A 22,252-nucleotide genomic window follows, 5' to 3' on the forward strand; every position below is an offset into this window, starting at 1 on the left:
GGGGAGACTGAATAGTCATACCCTTCTGAGACGGGGGTACCCTAGAGGTAGACTTGGAAACCACAATCTCCCACTAATTGCCAAAACTGTCGGCATGTAATTAGGAAAGGGGAGAGGGTGGAAAGGGTTGGGGAGACTGAATAGTCATACCCTTCTGAGACGGGGTACCCTTAGAGGTAGACTTGGAAACCACAATCTCCCACTAATTACCAAAACTGTCGGCATGTAATTAGGAAAAGGGAGAGGGTGGGAAAGGTTGGGGAGACTGAATAGTCATACCCTTCTGAGACGGGGGTACCCTTAGAGGTAGACTTGGAAACCACAATCTCCCACTAATTACCAAAACTGTCGGCATGTAATTAGGAAAGAGGGAGAGGGTGGGAAAGGTTGGGGAGACTGAATAGCCATACCCTTCTGAGACAGGGGTACCCTTAGAGGTAGACTTGGAAACCACAATCTCCCACTTAATTACCAAAACTGTCGGCATGTAATTAGGAAAGAGGGAGAGGGTGGGAAAGGTTGGGGAGACTGAATAGCCATACCCTTCTGAGACAGGGGTACCCTTAGAGGTAGACTTGGAAACCACAATCTCCCATTAATTACCAAAACTGTCGGCATGTAATTAGGAAAGAGGGAGAGGGTGGGAAAGGTTGGGGAGACTGAATAGCCATACCCTTCTGAGACAGGGGTACCCTTAGAGGTAGACTTGGAAACCACAATCTCCCATTAATTACCAAAACTGTCGGCATGTAATTAGGAAAGAGGGAGAGGGTGGAAAGGTTGGGGAGACTGAATAGCCATACCCTTCTGAGACAGGGGTACCCTTAGAGGTAGACTTGGAAACCACAATCTCCCATAATTACCAAAACTGTCGGCATGTAATTAGGAAAGAGGGAGAGGGTGGGAAAGGTTGGGGAGACTGAATAGCCATACCCTTCTGAGACAGGGGTACCCCTAGAGGTAGACTTGGAAACCACAATCTCCCACTAATTACCAAAACTGTCGGCATGTAATTAGGAAAAGGGGAAGGGTGGGAAAGGGTTGGGGAGACTGAATAGTCATACCCTTCTGAGACGGGGGTACCCCTAGAGGTAGTCTTGGAAACCACAATCTCCCACTAATTACCAAAACTGTCGGCATGTAATTAGGAAAGGGGAGAGGGTGGGAAGGGTTGGGGAGACTGAATAGTCATACCCTTCTGAGACGGGGTACCCCTAGAGGTAGACTTGGAAACCACAATCTCCCACTAATTGCCAAAACTGTCGGCATGTAATTAGGAAAGGGGAGAGGGTGGGAAGGGTTGGGGAGACTGAATAGTCATACCCTGCAGAGATGGGGGTACCCCTAGAGGTAGATTTGGAAACCACAATCTCCCACTAATTGCCAAAACTGTCGGCATGTAATTAGGAAAAGGGGAGAGGGTGGGAAGGGTTGGGGAGACTGAATAGTCATACCCTTCTGAGACGGGGTACCCCTAGAGGTAGATTTGGAAACCACAATCTCCCACTAATTGCCAAAACTGTCGGCATGTAATTAGGAAAGGGGAGAGGGTGGGAAGGGTTGGGGAGACTGAATAGTCATACCCTTTAGAGACGGGGGTACCCTAGAGGTAGATTTGGAAACCACAATCTCCCAATTACCAAAACTGTCGGCATGTAATTAGGAAAGGGGGAGAGGGTGGGAAGGGTTGGGGAGACTGAATAGTCATACCCTTCTGAGATGGGGTACCCTAGAGGTAGATTTGGAAACCACAATCTCCCACTAATTGCCAAAACTGTCGGCATGTAATTAGGAAGGGGGAGAGGGTGGGAAGGGTTGGGGAGACTGAATAGTCATACCCTGCTTAGAACGGGGACCCCTAGAGGTAGATTTGGAAACCACAATATCCCACTAATTACCAAAACTGTCGGCATGTAATTAGGAAAAGGGGAGAGGGTGGGAAGGGTTGGGGAGACTGAATAGTCATACCCTTCTGAGACGGGGGTACCCCTAGAGGTAGACTTGGAAACCACAATCTCCCACTAATTGCCAAAATTGTCGGCATGTAATTAGGAAAAGGGGAGAGGGTGGGAAGGGTTGGGGAGACTGAATAGTCATACCCTTCTGAGATGGGGGTACCCCTAGAGGTAGACTTGGAAAACCAAATCTCCCTAATTACCAAAATTGTCGGCATGTAATTAGGAAAAGGGAGAGGGTGGGAAGGGTTGGGGAGACTGAATAGTCATACCCTTAGAGACGGGGGTACCCCTAGAGGTAGACTTGGAAACCACAATCTCCCACTAATTGCCAAAATTGTCGGCATGTAATTAGGAAAGGGGAGAGGGTGGGAAGGGTTGGGGAGACTGAATAGTCATACCCTTCTGAGATGGGGGTACCCCTAGAGGTAGATTTGGAAACCACAATCTCCCACTAATTGCCAAAATTGTCGGCATGTAATTAGGAAAAGGGGAGAGGGTGGGAAGGGTTGGGAGACTGAATAGTCATACCCTTCTGAGATGGGGTACCCCTAGAGGTAGACTTGGAAACCACAATCTCCCACTAATTACCAAAACTGTCGGCATGTAATTAGGAAAGGGGAGAGGGTGGGAAGGGTTGGGGAGACTGAATAGTCATACCCTTCTGAGACGGGGGTACCCTTAGAGGTAGATTTGGAAACCACAATCTCCCACTAATTGCCAAAACTGTCGGCATGTAATTAGGAAAGGGGGAGAGGGTGGGAAGGGTTGGGGAGACTGAATAGTCATACCCTTCTGAGATGGGGTACCCTAGAGGTAGATTTGGAAACCACAATCTCCCACTAATTACCAAAACTGTCGGCATGTAATTAGGAAAGGGGAGAGGGTGGGAAGGGTTGGGGAGACTGAATAGTCATACCCTTCTGAGACAGGGGACCCTTAGAGGTAGATTTGGAAACCACAATCTCCCACTAATTACCAAAACTGTCAGGCATGTAATTAGGAAAGGGGAGAGGGTGGGAAGGGTTGGGGAGACTGAATAGTCATACCCTTGCTGAGACGGGGTACCCCTAGAGGTAGACTTGGAAACCACAATCTCCCACTAATTACCAAAACTGTCGGCATGTAATTAGGAAAGAGGGAGAGGGTGGGAAGGGTTGGGGAGACTGAATAGTCATACCCTTCTGAGACAGGGGTACCCCTAGAGGTAGACTTGGAAACCACAATCTCCCACTAATTGCCAAAACTGTCGGCATGTAATTAGAAAGGGGGAGAGGGTGGGAAGGGTTGGGGAGACTGAATAGTCATACCCTGCTGAGACAGGGGTACCCCTAGAGGTAGACTTGGAAACCACAATCTCCCACTAATTAACCAAAACTGTCGGCATGTAATTAAGAAAAGGGGAGAGGGTGGGAAGGGTTGGGGAGACTGAATAGTCATACCCTTTTAGACGGGGTACCCCTAGAGGTAGACTTGGAAACCACAATCTCCCACTAATTGCAAAACTTGTCGGCTTGTAATTAGGGAAGGGGGAGAGGGTGGGAAGGGTTGGGGAGACTGAATAGTCATACCCTGCTGAGACGGGGTACCCTAGAGGTAGACTTGGAAACCACAATCTCCCACTAATATCCAAAACTGTCGGCTTGTAATTAGGAAAGGGGGAGAGGGTGGGAAGGGTTGGGGAGACTGAATAGTCATACCCTCTGAGATGGGGTACCCTAGAGGTAGACTTGGAAACCACAATCTCCCACTAATTACAAAACTATCGGCATGTAATTAGGGAAGGGGGAGAGGGTGGGAAGGGTTGGGGAGACTGAATAGTCATACCTGCTGTGACTGGGGTACCCCTAGAGGTAGACTTGGAAACCACAATCTCCCACTAATTACCAAAACTGTCGGCATGTAATTAGAAAAGGGGAGAGGGTGGGAAGGGTTGGGGAGACTGAATAGTCATACCCTTGAGACGGGGTACCCCTAGAGGTAGACTTGGAAACCACAATCTCCCACTAATTGCAAAAATTGTCGGCTTGTAATTAGGGAAGGGGGAGAGGGTGGGAAGGGTTGGGGAGACTGAATAGTCATACCCTGCTGAGATGGGGGTACCCTAGAGGTAGACTTGAAAACCACAATCTCCCACTAATATCCAAAACTGTCGGCTTGTAATTAGAAAAGGGGGAGAGGTGGGAAGGGTTGGGGAGACTGAATAGTCATACCCTCTGAGACGGGGTACCCTAGAGGTAGACTTGGAAACCACATCTCCCACTAATTACCAAACTATCGGCATGTAATTAGGGAAGGGGGAGAGGGTGGGAAGGGTTGGGGAGACTGAATAGTCATACCCTTTTGAGAGGGGGGTACCCCTAGAGGTAGACTTGAAAACCACATCTCCCACTAATGCCAAAACTGTCGGCTTGTAATTAAGGGAAAGGGGGAGAAGGTGGGAAGGGTTGGGGAGACTGAATAGTCATACCCTTCTGAGACGGGGTACCTAGAGGTAGACTTGGAAACCACATCTCCCACTAATTGCCAAAATTGTCGGCATGTAATTAAGAAAGGGGGAGAGGTGGGAAGGGTTGGGGAGACTGAATAGTCATACCCTTCTGAGACGGGTACCCTAGAGGTAGACTTGGAAACCACATCTCCCACTAATTGCCAAAACGATTGGCATGTAATTAGGGAAGGGGGAGAGAGGTGGGAAGGGTTGGGGAGACTGAATAGTCATACCCTTCTGAGACGGGGTACCCCTAGAGGTAGACTTGGAAACCACAATCTCCCACTAATTGCCAAAATTGTCGGCATGTAATTAGGAAAGGGGAGAGGTGGGAAGGGTTGGGAGACTGAATAGTCATACCCTTTGAGACGGGGGTACCCCTATAGGTAGACTTGGAAACCACAATCTCCACTAATTGCCAAAACTGTAGGCATGTAATTAGGGAAAGGGGAGAAGGTGGGAAGGGTTGGGGAGACTGAATAGTCATACCCTTCTGAGACGGGGTACCCCTAGAGGTAGACTTGGAAACCACAATCTCCCACTAATTGCCAAAACTGTCGGCATGTAATTAAGGAAAGGGGAGAGGGTGGGAAGGGTTGGGGAGACTGAATAGTCATACCCTTCTGAGACGGGGTACCCCTAGTGGTAGACTTGGAAACCACAATCTCCACTAATTGCCAAAACTGTAGGCATGTAATTAGGGAAAGGGGGAGAGGGTGGGAAGGGTTGGGGAGACTGAATAGTCATACCCTTCTGAGACGGGGTACCCCTAGAGGTAGACTTGGAAACCACAATCTCCCACTAATTGCCAAAACTGTCGGCATGTAATTAGGAAAAGGGGAGAGGGTGGGAAGGGTTGGGGAGACTGAATAGTCATACCCTTTTGAGACGGGGTACCCCTAGAGGTAGACTTGGAAACCACAATCTCCACTAATACCAAAACTGTAGGCTTGTAATTAGGGAAAGGGGAGAGGGTGGGAAGGGTTGGGGAGACTGAATAGTCATACCCTTCTGAGACGGGGTACCTAGAGGTAGACTTGGAAACCACAATCTCCCACTAATTGCCAAAACTGTCGGCATGTAATTAGGAAAAGGGGAGAGGGTGGGAAGGGTTGGGGAGACTGAATAGTCATACCCTTCTGAGATGGGGTACCCCTAGAGGTAGACTTGAAAACCACAATCTCCCGCTAATTACCAAAACTGTCGGCATGTAATTAGGAAAAGGGAGAGGGTGGGAAGGGTTGGGGAGACTGAATAGTCATACCCTTATGAGACGGGGGTACCTAGAGGTAGATTTGGAAACCACAATCTCCCACTAATTGCCAAAACTGTCGGCATGTAATTAGGAAAGGGGGATAGGTGGGAAGGGTTGGGGAGACTGAATAGTCATACCCTTTTGAGATGGGGGTACCCCTAGAGGTAGACTTGGAAACCACAATCTCCCACTAATTGCCAAAATTATTGGCATGTAATTAGGAAAGAGGGAGAGTGGTGGGAAGGGTTGGGGAGACTGAATAGTCATACCCTGCTGAGACAGGGGTACCCTTAGAGGTAGACTTGGAAACCACAATCTCCCACTAATTACCAAAACTGTCGGCATGTAATTAGGAAAGAGGGAGAGGTGGGAAGGGTTGGGGAGACTGAATAGTCATACCCTGAGATTGGGGTACCCCTAGAGGTAGACTTGGAAACCACAATCTCCCACTAATTACCAAAACTGTCGGCATGTAATTAGGAAAGGGGGAGAGGGTGGGAAGGGTTGGGGAGACTGAATAGTCATACCCTTCTGAGATGCGGGTACCCCTAGAGGTAGACTTGGAAACCACAATCTCCCACTAATTGCCAAAACTGTCGGCTGTAATTAGGAAAGGGGGAGAGGGTGGGAAGGGTTGAGGAGACTGAATTGTCATACCATGCTGAGACGGGGGTACCCTAGAGGTAGACTTGGAAACCACAATTCCCACTAATACCAAAACTGTCGGCATGTAATTAGGAAAGGGGGAGAGGGTGGGAAGGGTGGGAGAGACTGAATAGTCATACCCTTCTGAGACAGGAGTACCCTAGAGGTAGACTTGGAAACCACAATCTCCCACTAATTACCAAAACTGTCGGCATGTAATTAGGAAAGAGGGAGAGAGTGGGAAGGGTTGAGGAGACTGAATGTCATACCCTGCTGAGACGGGGGTACCCTAGAGGTAGACTTGGAAACCATAATTTCCCACTAGTGCCAAAACTGTCGGCATGTAATTAGGAAAGGGGGAGAGGGTGGGAAGGGTGGGGAGACTGAATAGTCATACCCTTCTGAGACTGGAGTACCCCTAGAGGTAGACTTGGAAACCACAATCTCCCACTAACTATCCAAAACTGTCGGCAGTAATTAGGAAAGGGGGAGAGGGTGGGAAGGGTTGGGGAGACTGAATAGTCATACCCTTCTGAGATGGGGTACCCATAGAGGTAGACTTGGAAACCACAATCTCCCACTAAATGCCAAAACTGTCGGCATGTAATTAGGAAAAGGGGAGAGGGTGGGAAGGGTTGGGGAGACTGAATAGTCATACCCTTTTGAGACGGGGGTACCCCTAGAGGTAGGCTTGGAAACCACAATCTCCACTACTGCCAAAACTGTTGGCATGTAATTAGGGAAAAGGAGAAGGGGTAAGGGTTGGGGAGACTGAATAGTCATACCCTTCTGAGATGGGGTACCTAGAGGTAGACTTGGAAACCACAATCTCCCACTAATTACCAAAATTGTCGGCATGTAATTATGAAAGGGGGATATGGTGGGAAGGGTTGGGGAGACTGAATAGTCATACCCTTTTGAGATGGGGGTACCCCTAGAGGTAGGCTTGGAAACCACAATCTCCAACTAATTGCCAAAATGTTGGCATGTAATTAGGAAAGAGGGAGAGGGAGGGAATGGTTGGGGAGACTGAACAGTCATACCCTGCTGAGACGGGGGTACCCTAGAGGTAGACTTGGAAACTACAATCTCCCTCTAATTACCAAAACTGTCGGCATGTAATTAGGAAAGAGAAGAGGGTTGGAATGGTTGGGGAGACTGAATAGTCATACCCTTCTGAGACAGGGGTACCCCTAGAGGTAGACTTGGAAACCATAATCTCCCACTAATTACCAAAACTGTGGCATGTAATTAGAATAAGGGGAGAGGGTGGGAAGGATTGGGGAGACTGAAACAGTCATACCCTTTTGAGACGGGTACCCTAGAGGTAGACTTGGAAACCACAATCTCCCACTAATTGCCAAAACTGTATCGGCATGTAATTAGAAGGGGGAGAGGGTGGGAAGGGTTGGGGAGACTGAATTGTCATACCATGCTGAGACGGGGGTACCCTAGAGGTAGACTTGGAAACCACAATCTCCCACTAATACCAAAACTGTCGGCATGTAATTAGGAAATGGGGAGAGGGTGGGAAGGGGTGGGGAGACTGAATAGTCATACCCTTCTGAGACGGGAGTACCCCTAGAGGTAGACTTGGAAACCACAATCTCCCACTAATTACCAAAACTGTCAGCATGTAGTTAGGAAAGAGGGAGAGGGTGGGAAGCGTTGGGGAGACTGAATAGTCATACCCTTCTGAGACGGGAGTACCCATAGAGGTAGACTTGGAAACCACAATCTCCCACTAATTACCAAAACTGTCAGCATGTAGTTAGGAAAGAGGGAGAGGGTGGGAAGCGTTGGGGAGACTGAATAGTCATACCCTTCTGAGACGGGAGTACCCATAGAGGTAGACTTGGAAACCACAATCTCCCACTAATTACCAAAACTGTCGACATGTAATTAGGAAAGAGGGAGAGGGTGGGAAGGGTTGGGGAGACTGAATGGTCATACCCTTCTGAGACGGGAGTACCCCTAGAGGTAGACTTGGAAACCACAATCTCCCACTAATTACCAAAACTGCCGGCATGTAATTAGGAAAGAGGGAGAGGGTGGGAAGGGTCTGGGAGACTGAATAGTCATACCCTTCTGAGACTGGGGTACCCCTAGAGGTAGACTTGGAAACCACAATCTCCCACTAATTGCCAAAACTGTTGGCCTGTAATTAGGAAAGTGGGAGAGGGTGGGAAGGGTTGCAGACTGAATTGGTCATACCCTTCTGAGACTGGGGTACCCCTAGAGGTAGACTTGGAAACCACAATCTCCCACTAACTACCAAAACTGTTGGTATGTAATTAGGAAAGGCGGAGAGGGTGGAAGGGTTGGGGAGACTGAATAGTCATACCCTTATGAGATGGGGGTACCCTTAGAGGTAGACTTGGAAACCACAATCTCCCACTAACTGCCAAAACTGTCGGCATGTAATTAGGAAAGGGCGAGAGGGTGGGAAGGGTTGGGGAGACTGAAGAGTCATACCCTTCTGAGATGGGGGTACCCTTAGAGGTAGACTTGGAAACCACAATCTCCCACTAATTGCTAAACTGTCAGCATGTAATTAGGAAAGGAGGAGAGGGTGGGAATGGTTGAGGAGACTGAATAGTCATACCATTCTGAGACGGGGTATACCTAGAGTAGACTTGAAAACCACAATCTCCCATAACTACCAAAACTGTCGGCATGTAATTAGGAATGGGGGAGAGGGTGGGAAGGGTTGGGAGACTGAATAGTCATACCCTTCTGAGATGGGGGTACCCCTAGAGGTAGACTAGGAAACCACAATCTCCAACTAATTGCCAAAACTGTCGGCATGTAATTAGGAAAGGGGGTGAGGGTGGGATGGGTTGGAGAGATGAATAATCATACCCTTCCGAGATGGGGGTACCACTAGAGGTAGACTAGGAAACCACAATCTCCCACTAATTGAAAAAAACTGTCGACATGTAATTAGGAAAGGGGGAGAGGGTGGGAAAGGGTTGGGGAGACTGAATAGTCATACCCTTCTGAGACAGGGGTACCCATAAAGGTAGACTAGGAAACCACAATCTCCACTAATTGCCAAAATTGTCAGCATGTAATTAGGGAAGGGGGAGAGGGTGGGAAGGGATGAGGAGACTGAATAGTCATACCCTTCTGAGACCGGGTACCCCTAGAGGTAGACTTGGAAACCACAATCTCCCACTAATTGCCAAAATTGTCGACATATAATTATGAAAGGGGGAGAGGGTGGGAAGGTTTGGGGTGACTGAATAGTCATAACCTTCTGAGATGGGGGTACCCTTAGAGGTAGTCTTGGAAACCACAATCTCCCACTAATTGCCAAAATTGTCGGCATGTAATTAGGGAATGGGGAAAGGTGGGAAGGGATGGGGAGACTGAATAGTCATACCCTTCTGAGACAGGGGGTACTCCTAGAGTTAGACTTGGAAACCACAATCTCCCACTAATTGCCAAAATTGTCAGCATGTAATTAGGAAAGGGGGAGAGGGTGGGAAGGGTTGGGAGACTGAATAGTCATACCCTTCTGAGACCGGGGGTACCCCTAGTGTTAGACTTGGAAACCACAATCTCCCACTAATTGCCAAAATTGTCGGCATGTAATTATGCAATGGGGAGAGGGGGGGAAGGTTTGGGGAGACTAAATAGTCGTACCCTTCAGAGACGGGGGTACCCTTAGAGGTAGACTTGGAAACCACAATCTCCCACTAATTGCCAAAATTTTTGGCATGTAATTATGGAAGGGGGAGAGGGTGGGAAGGGATGGGGAAACTGAATAGTCATACGCTTCTGAGACGGGGGTCCCCATAGAGGTAGATTTGGAAACCACAATCTCCAACTAATTGCCAAAATGGTCGGCATGTAGTTAGGGAAACGGAAGAGGGTGGGAAGGGTTGGGGAGACTGAATAGTCATACCCTTCTGAGACGGGGGTACTCCTAGAGGTAGATTTGGAAACCACAATCTCCCACTGATTACAAAAATTGTCGGCATGTAATTAATGAAGGGGGAAAGGGTGGGAATGGTTGGGGAGACTGAATAGTCATACCCTTCTGAGACGGGGGTACCCCTAGAAGTAGACTTGGAAACCATAATCTCCCACTAATTACTAAAACTGTGGGCATGTAATTAGGAAAGGCGGAGAGAGTGGGAAGGATTGGGGAGACTAAACAGTCATACCCTTTTGAGATGCGGGTACCCCTAGAGGTAGTCTTGGAAACCACAATCTCCCACTAATTGCCAAAATTATCGGCTTGTAATTATGAAGGGAGAGAGGGTGGGAAGGGTTGGGGAGACTGAATTGTCATACCATGCTGAGACGGGGGTATCCCTAGAGGTAGACATGGAAACCACAATCTCCCACTAACTACCAAAACTGTCGGCATGTAATTAGGAAAGGGGGAGAGGGTGGGAAGGTGTGGGGAGACTGAATAGTCATACCCTTCTGAGACAGGAGTACCCCTAGAGGTAGACTTGGAAACCACAATCTCCCACTAATTACCAAAACTGTCGGCATGTAGTTAGGAAAGAGGGAGAGGGTGGGAGGGGTTGGGGAGACTGAATAGTCATACCTTTCTGAGACAGGAGTACCCATAGAGGTACACTTGGAAACCACAATCTCCCACTAATTACCAAAACTGTCGGCATGTAATTAGGAAAGAGGGAGAGGGTGGGAAGGGTTGGGGAGACTGAATGGTCATACCCTTCTGAGACGGGAGTACCCCTAGAGGTAGACTTGTAAACCACAATCTCCCACTAATTACCAAAACTGCCGGCATGTAATTAGGAAAAAGGGAGATGGTGGGAAGGGTCTGGGAGACTGAATAGTCATACCCTTCTGAGACTGGGGTACCCCTATAGGTAGACTTGGAAACCACAATCTCCCAATAATTGCCAAAACTGTTGGCATGTAATTAGGAAAGGCGGAGAGGGTGGGAATGGTTGGGGAGACTGAATAGTCATCCCTTATGAGATGGGGGTACCCTTAGAGGTAGACTTGGAAACCACAATCTCCCACTAATTGCCAATACTGTCGGCATGTAATTAGGAAAGGCGGAGAGGGTGGGAATGGTTGGGGAGACTGAATAGTCATCCCTTATGAGATGGGGGTACCCTTAGAGGTAGACTTGGAAACCACAATCTCCCACTAATTGCCAAAACTATCGGCATGTAATTAGGAAAGGGGGAGAGGGTGGGAAGGGTTGGGGAGACTGAAGAGTCATACCTTTCTGAGATGGGGGTACCCTTAGAGGTAGACTTGGAAACCACAATTTCCCACTAATTGCCAATACTGTCGGCATGTTATTAGGAAAGGAGGAGAGGGTGGGAATGGTTGAGGAGACTGAATAGTCATACCATTCTGAGACGGTGGTATACCTAGAGGTAGACTTGAAAACCACAATCTCCCATTAACTACCAAAACTGTCAGCATGTAATTAGGAAAGGGGGAGAGGGTGGGAAGGGTCTGGGAGACTGAATAGTCATACCCTTCTGAGATGGGGTACCCCTAGAGGTAGACTAGGAAACCACAATCTCCCACTAATTGAAAAAAAAACTTTCGACATGTAATTAGGAAAGGGGGAGAGGGTGGAAAGGGTTTGGGAGACTGAATAGTCATACCTTGCTGAGACAGGGGTACCCATAAAGGTAGACTTGGAAACCACAATTTCCCACATGTTATTAGGGAAGGGGGAGAGGGTGGGAGGGATTGGGGAGACTGAATGGCCATACCCTGCTTAGACGGGGGTCCCCCTAGAGTTAGACTTGAAAACCACAATCTTCCACTAATAGCCAAAATTGTCAGCATGTAATTAGGGAAGGGGGAGAGTGTGGGAAGGGTTGAAGAGGCTGAATAGTCATACCCTTCTGAGACCGGGTACCCCTAGAGTTAGACTTGGAAACCACAATCTCCCACTAATTGCCAAAATTGTCGGCATGTAATTATGAAAGGGGGAGAGGGTGGGAAGGTTTGGGGAGACTGAATAGTCATACCCTTCTGAGATGGGGGTACCCTTAGAGGTAGTCTTGGAAACCACAATCTCCCACTTATAGCCAAAATTGTCGGCATGTAATTAGGGAGACTGAATAGTCATACCCTTCTGAGACGGGGGTACCCCTAGAGTTAGACTTGGAAACCACAATCTTCCACTAATTGCCAAAATTGTCAGCATGTAATTAGGGAAGGGTGAGAGGGTGGGAAGGTTTGGGGAGACTAAATAGTCATACCCTTCAGAGACGGGGGTACCCTTAGAGGTAGACTTGGAAACCACAATCTCCCACTAATTGCCAAACTTATTGTCATGTAATTAAGGAAGGGGGAGAGGGTGGGAAGGGATGGGGAGACTGAATAGTCATACCCTTCTGAGACGGGGGTACCCATAGAGGTAGATTTGGAAACCACAATCTCCCACTAATATCCAAAATTCCCGGCATGTAATTAAGGAAGGGGGAGAGGGTGGGAAGGGAATGGGAGACTGAATAGTCATACCCTTCTGAGACGGGGGTACCCCTAGAGGTAGATTTGGAAACCACAATCTCCCACTAATTGCCAAAATGGTCGGCATGTAGTTAGGGAAACGGAAGAGGGTGGGAAGGGTTGGGGAGACTGAATAGTCATACCTTTCTGAGACGGGGGTACCCCTAGAGGTAGATTTGGAAACCACAATCTCCCACTAATTGCAAAAATGGTTGGCATGTAATTAGGAACAGGGGAGAGGGTGGGAAGGGTTGGGGAGACTGAATAGTCATACCCTTCTGAGATGGGGGTACCCCTAGTGGTAGACTTGGAAACTAAAATCTCTCACTAAGTGCCAAAATTGTTGGCATGTAATTAGGAACAAGGGAGAGGGTGGGAAGGCTTGGGGAGACTGAATATTCATACCATGCTGAGACGGGGGTACCCTATAGGTAGACTTACAAACCATAATCTCCCACTAATTGCAAAAATTGTTGGCATGTAATTAATGAAGGGGGATAGGGTGGGAAGGGTTGGGGATACTGAATAGTCATACCCTTCTGAGATGGGGTTACCCCTAGTGGTAGACTTGGAAACTAAAATCTCTCACTAAGTGCCAAAATTGTTGGTATGTAATTAGGAACAGGGGAGAGGGTGGGAAGGGTTGGGGAGACTGAATATTCATACTCTGCTGAGACAGGGGTACCCGTAGAGGTAGACTTGGAAACCACAATCTCCCACTAATTGCCAAAATTGTGGGCATGTAATTAGGAAAGGGGGAGAGGGTGGGAAGGGTTGGGGAGACTGAATATTCATACCCTGCTGAGACGGGGGTACCCTAGAGGTAGACTTGGAAACTACAATCTCCCACTAATTGCCAAAATTGTCAGCATGTAATTAGGAAAGGGGGAGAGGGTGGGAAGGTTTGGGGAGACTGAATATTCATACCATGCTGAGACAGGGGTACCCCTAGAGGTAGACTTAGAAACCACAATCTCCCACTAATTGCCAAAACTGTCGGAATGTAATTAGGAAATGGGGAAAGGGTGGGAAGGGTTGGGGAGACTTAATATTCATACCCTGCTGAGACGGGGGTACCCTAGAGTTAGACTCGGAAACCACAATCTCCCACTAATTGCCAAAACTGTCAGCATGTAATTAGGAAAGGGGGAGAGGGTGCGAAGGGTTGGGGAGACTGAATAGTCATACCCTGCTGAGATGGGGGTACCCTAGAGATAGACTTGGAAACCACAATCTCCCACTAATTGCCAAAATTGTCGGCATGTAATTAGGAAAGGGGGAGAGGGTGGGAAGGGTTGGGGAGACTGAATAGTCATACCCTGCTGAGACGGGGCTACCCTAAAGGTAGACTTGGAAACCACAATCTCCCACTAATTGCCAAAATTGTCGGCATGTAATTAGGAAAGGGGGAGAGGGTGGGAAGGGTTGGGGAGACTTAATATTCATACCCTGCTGAGACGGGGCTACCCTAAAGGTAGACTTGGAAACCACAATCTCCCACTAATTGCCAAAATTGTCGGCATGTAATTAGGAAAGAGGGAGAGGTTGGAAAGGGTTGGGGAGACTGAATAGTCATACCCTGCTGAGACGGGGGTACCCTAGAGGTAGATTTGGAAACCACAATCTCCCACTAATATCCAAAATTCCCGGCATGTAATTAAGGAAGGGGGAGAGGGTGGGAAGGGAATGGGAGACTGAATAGTCATACCCTTCTGAGACGGGGGTACCCCTAGAGGTAGATTTGGAAACCACAATCTCCCACTAATTGCCAAAATGGTCGGCATGTAGTTAGGGAAACGGAAGAGGGTGGGAAGGGTTGGGGAGACTGAATAGTCATACCTTTCTGAGACGGGGGTACCCCTAGAGGTAGATTTGGAAACCACAATCTCCCACTAATTGCAAAAATGGTTGGCATGTAATTAGGAACAGGGGAGAGGGTGGGAAGGGTTGGGGAGACTGAATAGTCATACCCTTCTGAGATGGGGGTACCCCTAGTGGTAGACTTGGAAACTAAAATCTCTCACTAAGTGCCAAAATTGTTGGCATGTAATTAGGAACAAGGGAGAGGGTGGGAAGGCTTGGGGAGACTGAATATTCATACCATGCTGAGACGGGGGTACCCTATAGGTAGACTTACAAACCATAATCTCCCACTAATTGCAAAAATTGTTGGCATGTAATTAATGAAGGGGGATAGGGTGGGAAGGGTTGGGGATACTGAATAGTCATACCCTTCTGAGATGGGGTTACCCCTAGTGGTAGACTTGGAAACTAAAATCTCTCACTAAGTGCCAAAATTGTTGGTATGTAATTAGGAACAGGGGAGAGGGTGGGAAGGGTTGGGGAGACTGAATATTCATACTCTGCTGAGACAGGGGTACCCGTAGAGGTAGACTTGGAAACCACAATCTCCCACTAATTGCCAAAATTGTGGGCATGTAATTAGGAAAGGGGGAGAGGGTGGGAAGGGTTGGGGAGACTGAATATTCATACCCTGCTGAGACGGGGGTACCCTAGAGGTAGACTTGGAAACTACAATCTCCCACTAATTGCCAAAATTGTCAGCATGTAATTAGGAAAGGGGGAGAGGGTGGGAAGGTTTGGGGAGACTGAATATTCATACCATGCTGAGACAGGGGTACCCCTAGAGGTAGACTTAGAAACCACAATCTCCCACTAATTGCCAAAACTGTCGGAATGTAATTAGGAAATGGGGAAAGGGTGGGAAGGGTTGGGGAGACTTAATATTCATACCCTGCTGAGACGGGGGTACCCTAGAGTTAGACTCGGAAACCACAATCTCCCACTAATTGCCAAAACTGTCAGCATGTAATTAGGAAAGGGGGAGAGGGTGCGAAGGGTTGGGGAGACTGAATAGTCATACCCTGCTGAGATGGGGGTACCCTAGAGATAGACTTGGAAACCACAATCTCCCACTAATTGCCAAAATTGTCGGCATGTAATTAGGAAAGGGGGAGAGGGTGGGAAGGGTTGGGGAGACTGAATAGTCATACCCTGCTGAGACGGGGCTACCCTAAAGGTAGACTTGGAAACCACAATCTCCCACTAATTGCCAAAATTGTCGGCATGTAATTAGGAAAGGGGGAGAGGGTGGGAAGGGTTGGGGAGACTTAATATTCATACCCTGCTGAGACGGGGCTACCCTAAAGGTAGACTTGGAAACCACAATCTCCCACTAATTGCCAAAATTGTCGGCATGTAATTAGGAAAGAGGGAGAGGTTGGAAAGGGTTGGGGAGACTGAATAGTCATACCCTGCTGAGACGGGGGTACCCTAGAGGTAGACTTGGAAACCACAATCTCCCACTAATTGCTAAAATTGTCGGCATGTAATTAGGAAAGGGGGAGAGGGTGGGAAGGGTTGGGGAGACTTAATATTCATCCCCTGCTGAGACGGGGGTACCTTAGAGGTAGACTCGGAAACCACAATCTCCCACTAATTGCCAAAATTGTCGGCATGTAATTAGGAAAGGGGGAGAGGGTGGGAAGGGTTGAAGCTGTGTTGGTGCGTGTGTATGCTTATCTATGTAAATATTTAGCCATCATATTCTTTACTGCTCGGGTGCACTAGTATTATTATAAAGCACTATTCTAATAATATTTTTTAAATTTCAGCTCTATTACAAGCCCTATGCAAAAAATACAGTCGAATTATGATGGCCAGACTCCTTATTCTTCATTGAAGACATGTCCAACTAATCAATCAGAAACAACAACCTATCTAAATGGAACAACAAATAGTTCATCAGAAATAACAACCGAACAAAATGCAACAATAACTAATTCATCAGAAACAAGAACCCATCATAATAGAACAACATCTAGTTCAACAGAGATAATCTATCTAAATGGAACAACAAATAGTTCATCAGAAACAACAGATGATCTAAATGCAACAACAAATAGTTCATCAGAAACAACAGCTGATGTAAATGGAGCTGAGTGTAACTTCTCTTCCTTTATTCTAGTAAGTAATCCCAGTGGCCTTCTAGGAGAAGGACACTCCAAAATCAAACCATTGTTCTCTAATCTGAGGTAGTGCCATAACCTCTGTACCATGGTCTTCCACTGTCTTGGGTTAGAGTTCTCTTGTTTGAGGGTACACGTGGGCACACTATTCTATCTTATTTCTGTTCCTCTTGTTTGTTAAAGTTTTTATAGTTTATATAGGAGATATTTATTTTGATGATGTTGCTCGTCTTAAAATATTTTATTTTTCTTTGTGTTCTTTCCTCACTGAGCTATTTTCCCTGTTGGAGCATCTGGGCCCATAGCATCCTGCTTTTCCAACTAGGGTTGTATCCTAGTAAATAATAATAATAATAATAATAATAATAATAATAATAATAATAATAAAGATTATTTGGGGTGACTTTTACTCATACTGAAACGTATATATGCAATATATGCAATCAAAACTGTTAACAATATTGGAAAATCATTTGAAAACATTGCAAACCACTTCAAAAGGAAATCGCCATATTTATTAATATATATGAAAGTTTAACCCAAGAAGATATTGCTCTGCTATAAAAAAGATATTATATGAAAAGAGTTAGGAATTGTACTTGATGCTAGTGCATAGGAATAGATAGAAACAAAGTAAGGTTTTCTAAGGCTATATAAGATAATATGATCAAGCAATTTAAGAGTTCATTGAAGTTTAACAAAATATTTTGCCAGATGATTTTTTTTACTTATTTTATTGAAAGTATAGTTGTTCCTTTCATTTTACTGGGTCTTGTCTTAAAAAGTTTAGGACTAGTGACTAAAAGCACATTGAATTTGATCTGCTATGTAAATGACCAAAAAGATATTTTTTTTGAGCCAAGTGTACCATCAGGAGTAACGGTCATATAGTTATGTTACCCATTTTTAAATTAGTGTAAACTAAAGCTCTGATGTATTTGTACTTCCCGAAACTTCTAAATTACTTAGCAGTTGAACAGCTCTGAACAGTACTTTTTAATATGAAAGAGAATTCTTTTCCCAGATTTTCCCTCGGATGCCATTCAACTACATAAGCTGCATGCCCAAGGTATAAACGTTCAATGACCGAAGCCTAAGGTACCAAGTATAATACAATCACATACCTAATAATAAGGCATAGCAATGTTACTTAATTATAACGTCGACAGATTCAAACTATCTGGAATTCCTAAAATTACTTGAAGGTTTGCCAGTATACACAACGCGTGTTTTGCCCCTTTATAGTACCGATCATAAGTGATCTGGCATAGCATTCCATGTGTCAATCTAAAATATCTCTTATCTTTTCAGATCACTTGGACTACAATAGCAATTTTTTTCATCACTTTTTTTATATTTTCTCTTATCAAACTATTCTGGAGAAATGTATTTCAATGCATCAGTCCGAAAATGTTTAAACCAAGAACCATTGGTAAACGGGTAAGATGTGATCTGTATTTATTATAATGTAAGGAAAACTTTCACAGGCCATACTAGTTTTGGCTAATTTTTCATGGCCGGATGCCTGTCCTGCCACCAACCCTCCCCATTTACCCGGGCTTGGGACCGGCACCAAGTTGAGGCTAGCTTGCCCCCCCCCCCCCTGCAGATAGGGAAAACATATGTCAATGAAACTAGAAGATGAATGAAAAAAGCCCGTCTATCGTATGTCCATATGTGTGGAACATCTTTATGGAACGAGTGATGCAAAAGATCAGAGAAAGGAGGGTTGAAGGAGTTGCGAAGTTGTGTGATAAAGATATGTGTGAATGGATGTGGGCACTATGAAGTTTCCAAATGATACTATGCTGATAGGGAACACTAGAGAAAAGTTACAAATGCTGATAAAAGAGGAATGATAGACACTAGAATGATTGAGCAATAAATAGTAGTAGTAGTGATGATAATGATTTTTATAGAATGGAAGTTATCGACACACTGAGTATTCTGGACTAAATGTGATGGATGATAGATGATGAGAAAAGATTTGACACAGAATATGTGAGGTATGAAAGACAGCAGTATCTTGTTGCTTATGGGTGTCAAGTATGGGTATTGAAGATGAATAAGATGATGTTGAAATGAACAATTTATGTAATATATATGACATAGGAATAATTGATAAGGTAAGAAATTTTTAGAGATTTAAAAATAGAGGGAGGGTAGCGCAGGGGAAAGGAGAAAAAGCATTTCATGATGAAATGTTCACAAAGAGAGACTAAAATAAAGGTTAGTAAAAAGGATGAAAAAAATCCAAAGTATTTGGAGATAGAATTATGATGTAATTGAAGAGAAGGGCCTCAATTCTGAGAGTAGGGTCTTAGAAATATTATTTCCTCAAGGAACCTGTGTCAGTCACAAAATTAATTGTTTAGCTATAGTAAGCAAATCTTCTAGGAGAAGGACACTCCAAATTAAAATCATTGCACTCTAGTCTTGGGTAGTGCCGTAGCCTCTGTACCATGGTCTTTCACAATCTTGGGTTAGAGGTCTCTTTCTTGAGGCACACTACTCAATCTGTTTCCTTATTTCCTTGTCCTTATTAGGCTATTTTCATTCTAGGGCCACTAGGCTTATAGCAACCACCTTTTTCAGCTAGGGTTATGGCTTAACTGGTAATAATAATAATAATAATAATAATAATAATAATAATAATAATAATAATAATAATAATAATAATAATAATAATAATAATCACACATCTTTCCTTTTTGCGGTTAAGGCAAGTCATTCTTATTCTGCTAAACTTTGCAGAAGAAGTACGACTGTTTTGTCGTATGCTCGTCTAAAGACTTCACTCGAGTCCGAGAGATGATAATCGTCCCCCTTACTCAACGTGGATACTCGATTGCTTGGCATGATAATGCTTTCGTACCGGGAGATTGGATTATGCGTAAGTTTCCCTGAAGTCTTCTTCTTCTTCTTTGTCTGCATCTTTTCCCACTTCTATGTGGGGTCGAGGTTTCTGGCCAGCGTTCTCCATCTATCTCTGTCCCACAATTCATCACCGGTAAATCCCTTTGATCGAAGGTCATCCTTGATACAGTCCATCCACCTTCGCTTTGGTCTCCCTCTCCCTCTCCTTCTCGTTCTCTGTACCTCCATATCCATCACTCTCCTCCCAATATACTGTTCATCTCTTCTCATGACATGACCATACCACCTCAGTCTACTTTATTGGATCTTATCTGATAATTCTCTAACTCCTGTGGTACCCCTAATTACCTCATTCCGTATGTTATCTCTTCTTGTCACCCCACACATCCATCTTAACATTCTCATCTCTGCCACATCCAGTTTCCTCTCTTCTGACTTCTTTATTGCCCAGTTCTCCGCTCCATACATCACTGTCCTGTGTACATTTCCTTTCAACTTAACCCCTATTTTCCTGTCACATAGTACTCCACGCACTTTTTTAAAATTCTTCCATCCTGCTTGTATTCCCTGAAGTGCCAGATATGATTATCGTTGGTAGAAATTGTCATCTTGAATTGTTATACGTACAGCAAATGGATGAAGTTACAGTCATCTTCATAACATTGGCAGAGTAATCTTTTCTTATACATTAAACAAATGGATGAAGTTGCACTCGTCTTCATAACATTGACAAAGTAATCTTTTCTTAATAACACTCTTTCAAGTTATTTAATCCCCTTAACTAAAATAACTTTACCGTACTCTACAGATATATTTTATGACAGACATTTATTACTAATGATCATTTTCTCCTGATATACCTTTTATTAAATATCTTATTCTTTCTGTGTACCATTCCAGAGAAGATAAAATTCTAAGATATCAACGTTGAAACTTTTTTGGTAAAACTGAAATCAGAAGAATTTTGTGAATAAATTATTTGGATTTAAATTTGAATATCTAAGGATGGGTATTTTACAATTTGCACTTTTCAATTGATTTGAAAACCAGTTTTTTATAAAAGTATTACCTCTCTTGCTTAATCTCAATAGTAGATGGTTGGAAAATAATATTTTTCTTTAATATTTTCTTAGTATATCAAGGCTTTCAGTTCCTTAAAAATATTGCATGACTTGTGTGACAAAATTATACACTGTCAACACACAGACAACGTCGAAAGAGCTGTTCAGAATTCCTCGCGAATGGTGATTTTTGGAACCCAGAACCTGGTTAACAGCAGGTATGTATTTGATAATAATACTTGACCAATTAATTATAGATGAACATTCACCTGTATATTTTAGTTCTTTTAGAAAGTGAATGGTATATTTAGTTATATTTATCTATCCATGTAAATATCGACCACTAATGGAACTTTATATTGAAATAAATCTTGAATATATATCTACGGAAGACTATTTTGTGATTAATGTTTCAGGCTGGGCTAGGGGTATTGATTTGAACCCAATCTTAACTTGAAAAAAATGCTAGGAGTGGACTCCACCAATTCTTCCTTACACCAAATAGTCTGGCTTACTCTTTATAGATTCTCCTCTATTCTCATACACCTGACTACTGCACTGCAGTTGTTCAGTGGCTACTTTCCTTGTGGTAAGGGTAAAAGAGCCTCTAGCTATGGTAAACAGCTCCTCTAGGCGAAGAACATTCCAAAATCAAACCACTGTTCTCTGATCTTTGGTAGTGCCATAGCCTCTGTACCATGGTCTTCCACTGTCTTGGGGTAGAGTTCTATTGCTTGAGGGTACACTTAGGCACACTATTCTATATATATTTTCTTCCTCTTGTTATTTTAAAGTTTATCATATATAGGCACACAGATATATAGATAGATAGAGAATTATTCAATCTTACGAGACTTCCATCTTAGGTTAAAATAAAATTTGTACGAATGGGTCAGAGGTCATTAACTTCTTAAGAGTAATTTTATCCCTTCCTTCCAATAGGTGGGGGCTGCACGAAATTCGAAGAGGCTGCCACGAAGAATTTGTTAACCCAGATTTCAAGGTCAGTCAGTGATTTATCTTATCTTACCCTAAAATGGAAATAGGGAAATGATTATGGGCTGAAATAATTTGCAGACTTGAATCATCCATTTATCATTTTTTCTCAGGTTTTGGCCTTGGTAGATGAGACGCTGCCAAAAACACTCAACCGGGATCTTTATGATATCGTTTGTCTTCGAACACATATAAAGCTGACAGATCGGTAAGTTTATGATTAATTTTTAAGAATACAATTACTCATATAGGGATTATGAACGTAGACTTACAAACCCGCAGAAAATTATACAATCTTATATAATTTAACATTTATATATATATATATATATATGTATATATATATATATATATATATATATATATATATGTATATATATATATATATATGTATATATATATATATATATATATATATATATATATATATGTATATATATATATATATATGTATATATATATATATATATATACTGTATATATATATATATATATATACACACACCAAGTCACTT

The 22,252-nt window shown here is 44.4% G+C and overlaps 1 protein-coding gene across 1 annotated transcript in view; it reads left to right on the forward strand.

Moving 5' to 3' along the window:
- The window catches only part of LOC137616077 (toll-like receptor 2), a 163,931-nt gene that overhangs the window by 126,108 nt on the left and 15,571 nt on the right, over window positions 1–22,252 (forward strand). The window contains exons 12-17 of the mRNA XM_068345787.1: window positions 16,450–16,801; window positions 18,115–18,243; window positions 19,558–19,696; window positions 20,887–20,959; window positions 21,684–21,744; window positions 21,851–21,945. Coding sequence (XP_068201888.1) covers window positions 16,450–16,801; window positions 18,115–18,243; window positions 19,558–19,696; window positions 20,887–20,959; window positions 21,684–21,744; window positions 21,851–21,945 — 849 coding nt within the window. The remainder of the gene's footprint in view (window positions 1–16,449; window positions 16,802–18,114; window positions 18,244–19,557; window positions 19,697–20,886; window positions 20,960–21,683; window positions 21,745–21,850; window positions 21,946–22,252) is intronic.

This window comes from Palaemon carinicauda, chromosome 1 (assembly GCF_036898095.1).
Source record: "Palaemon carinicauda isolate YSFRI2023 chromosome 1, ASM3689809v2, whole genome shotgun sequence".
Taxonomy (NCBI): domain Eukaryota; kingdom Metazoa; phylum Arthropoda; class Malacostraca; order Decapoda; family Palaemonidae; genus Palaemon; species Palaemon carinicauda.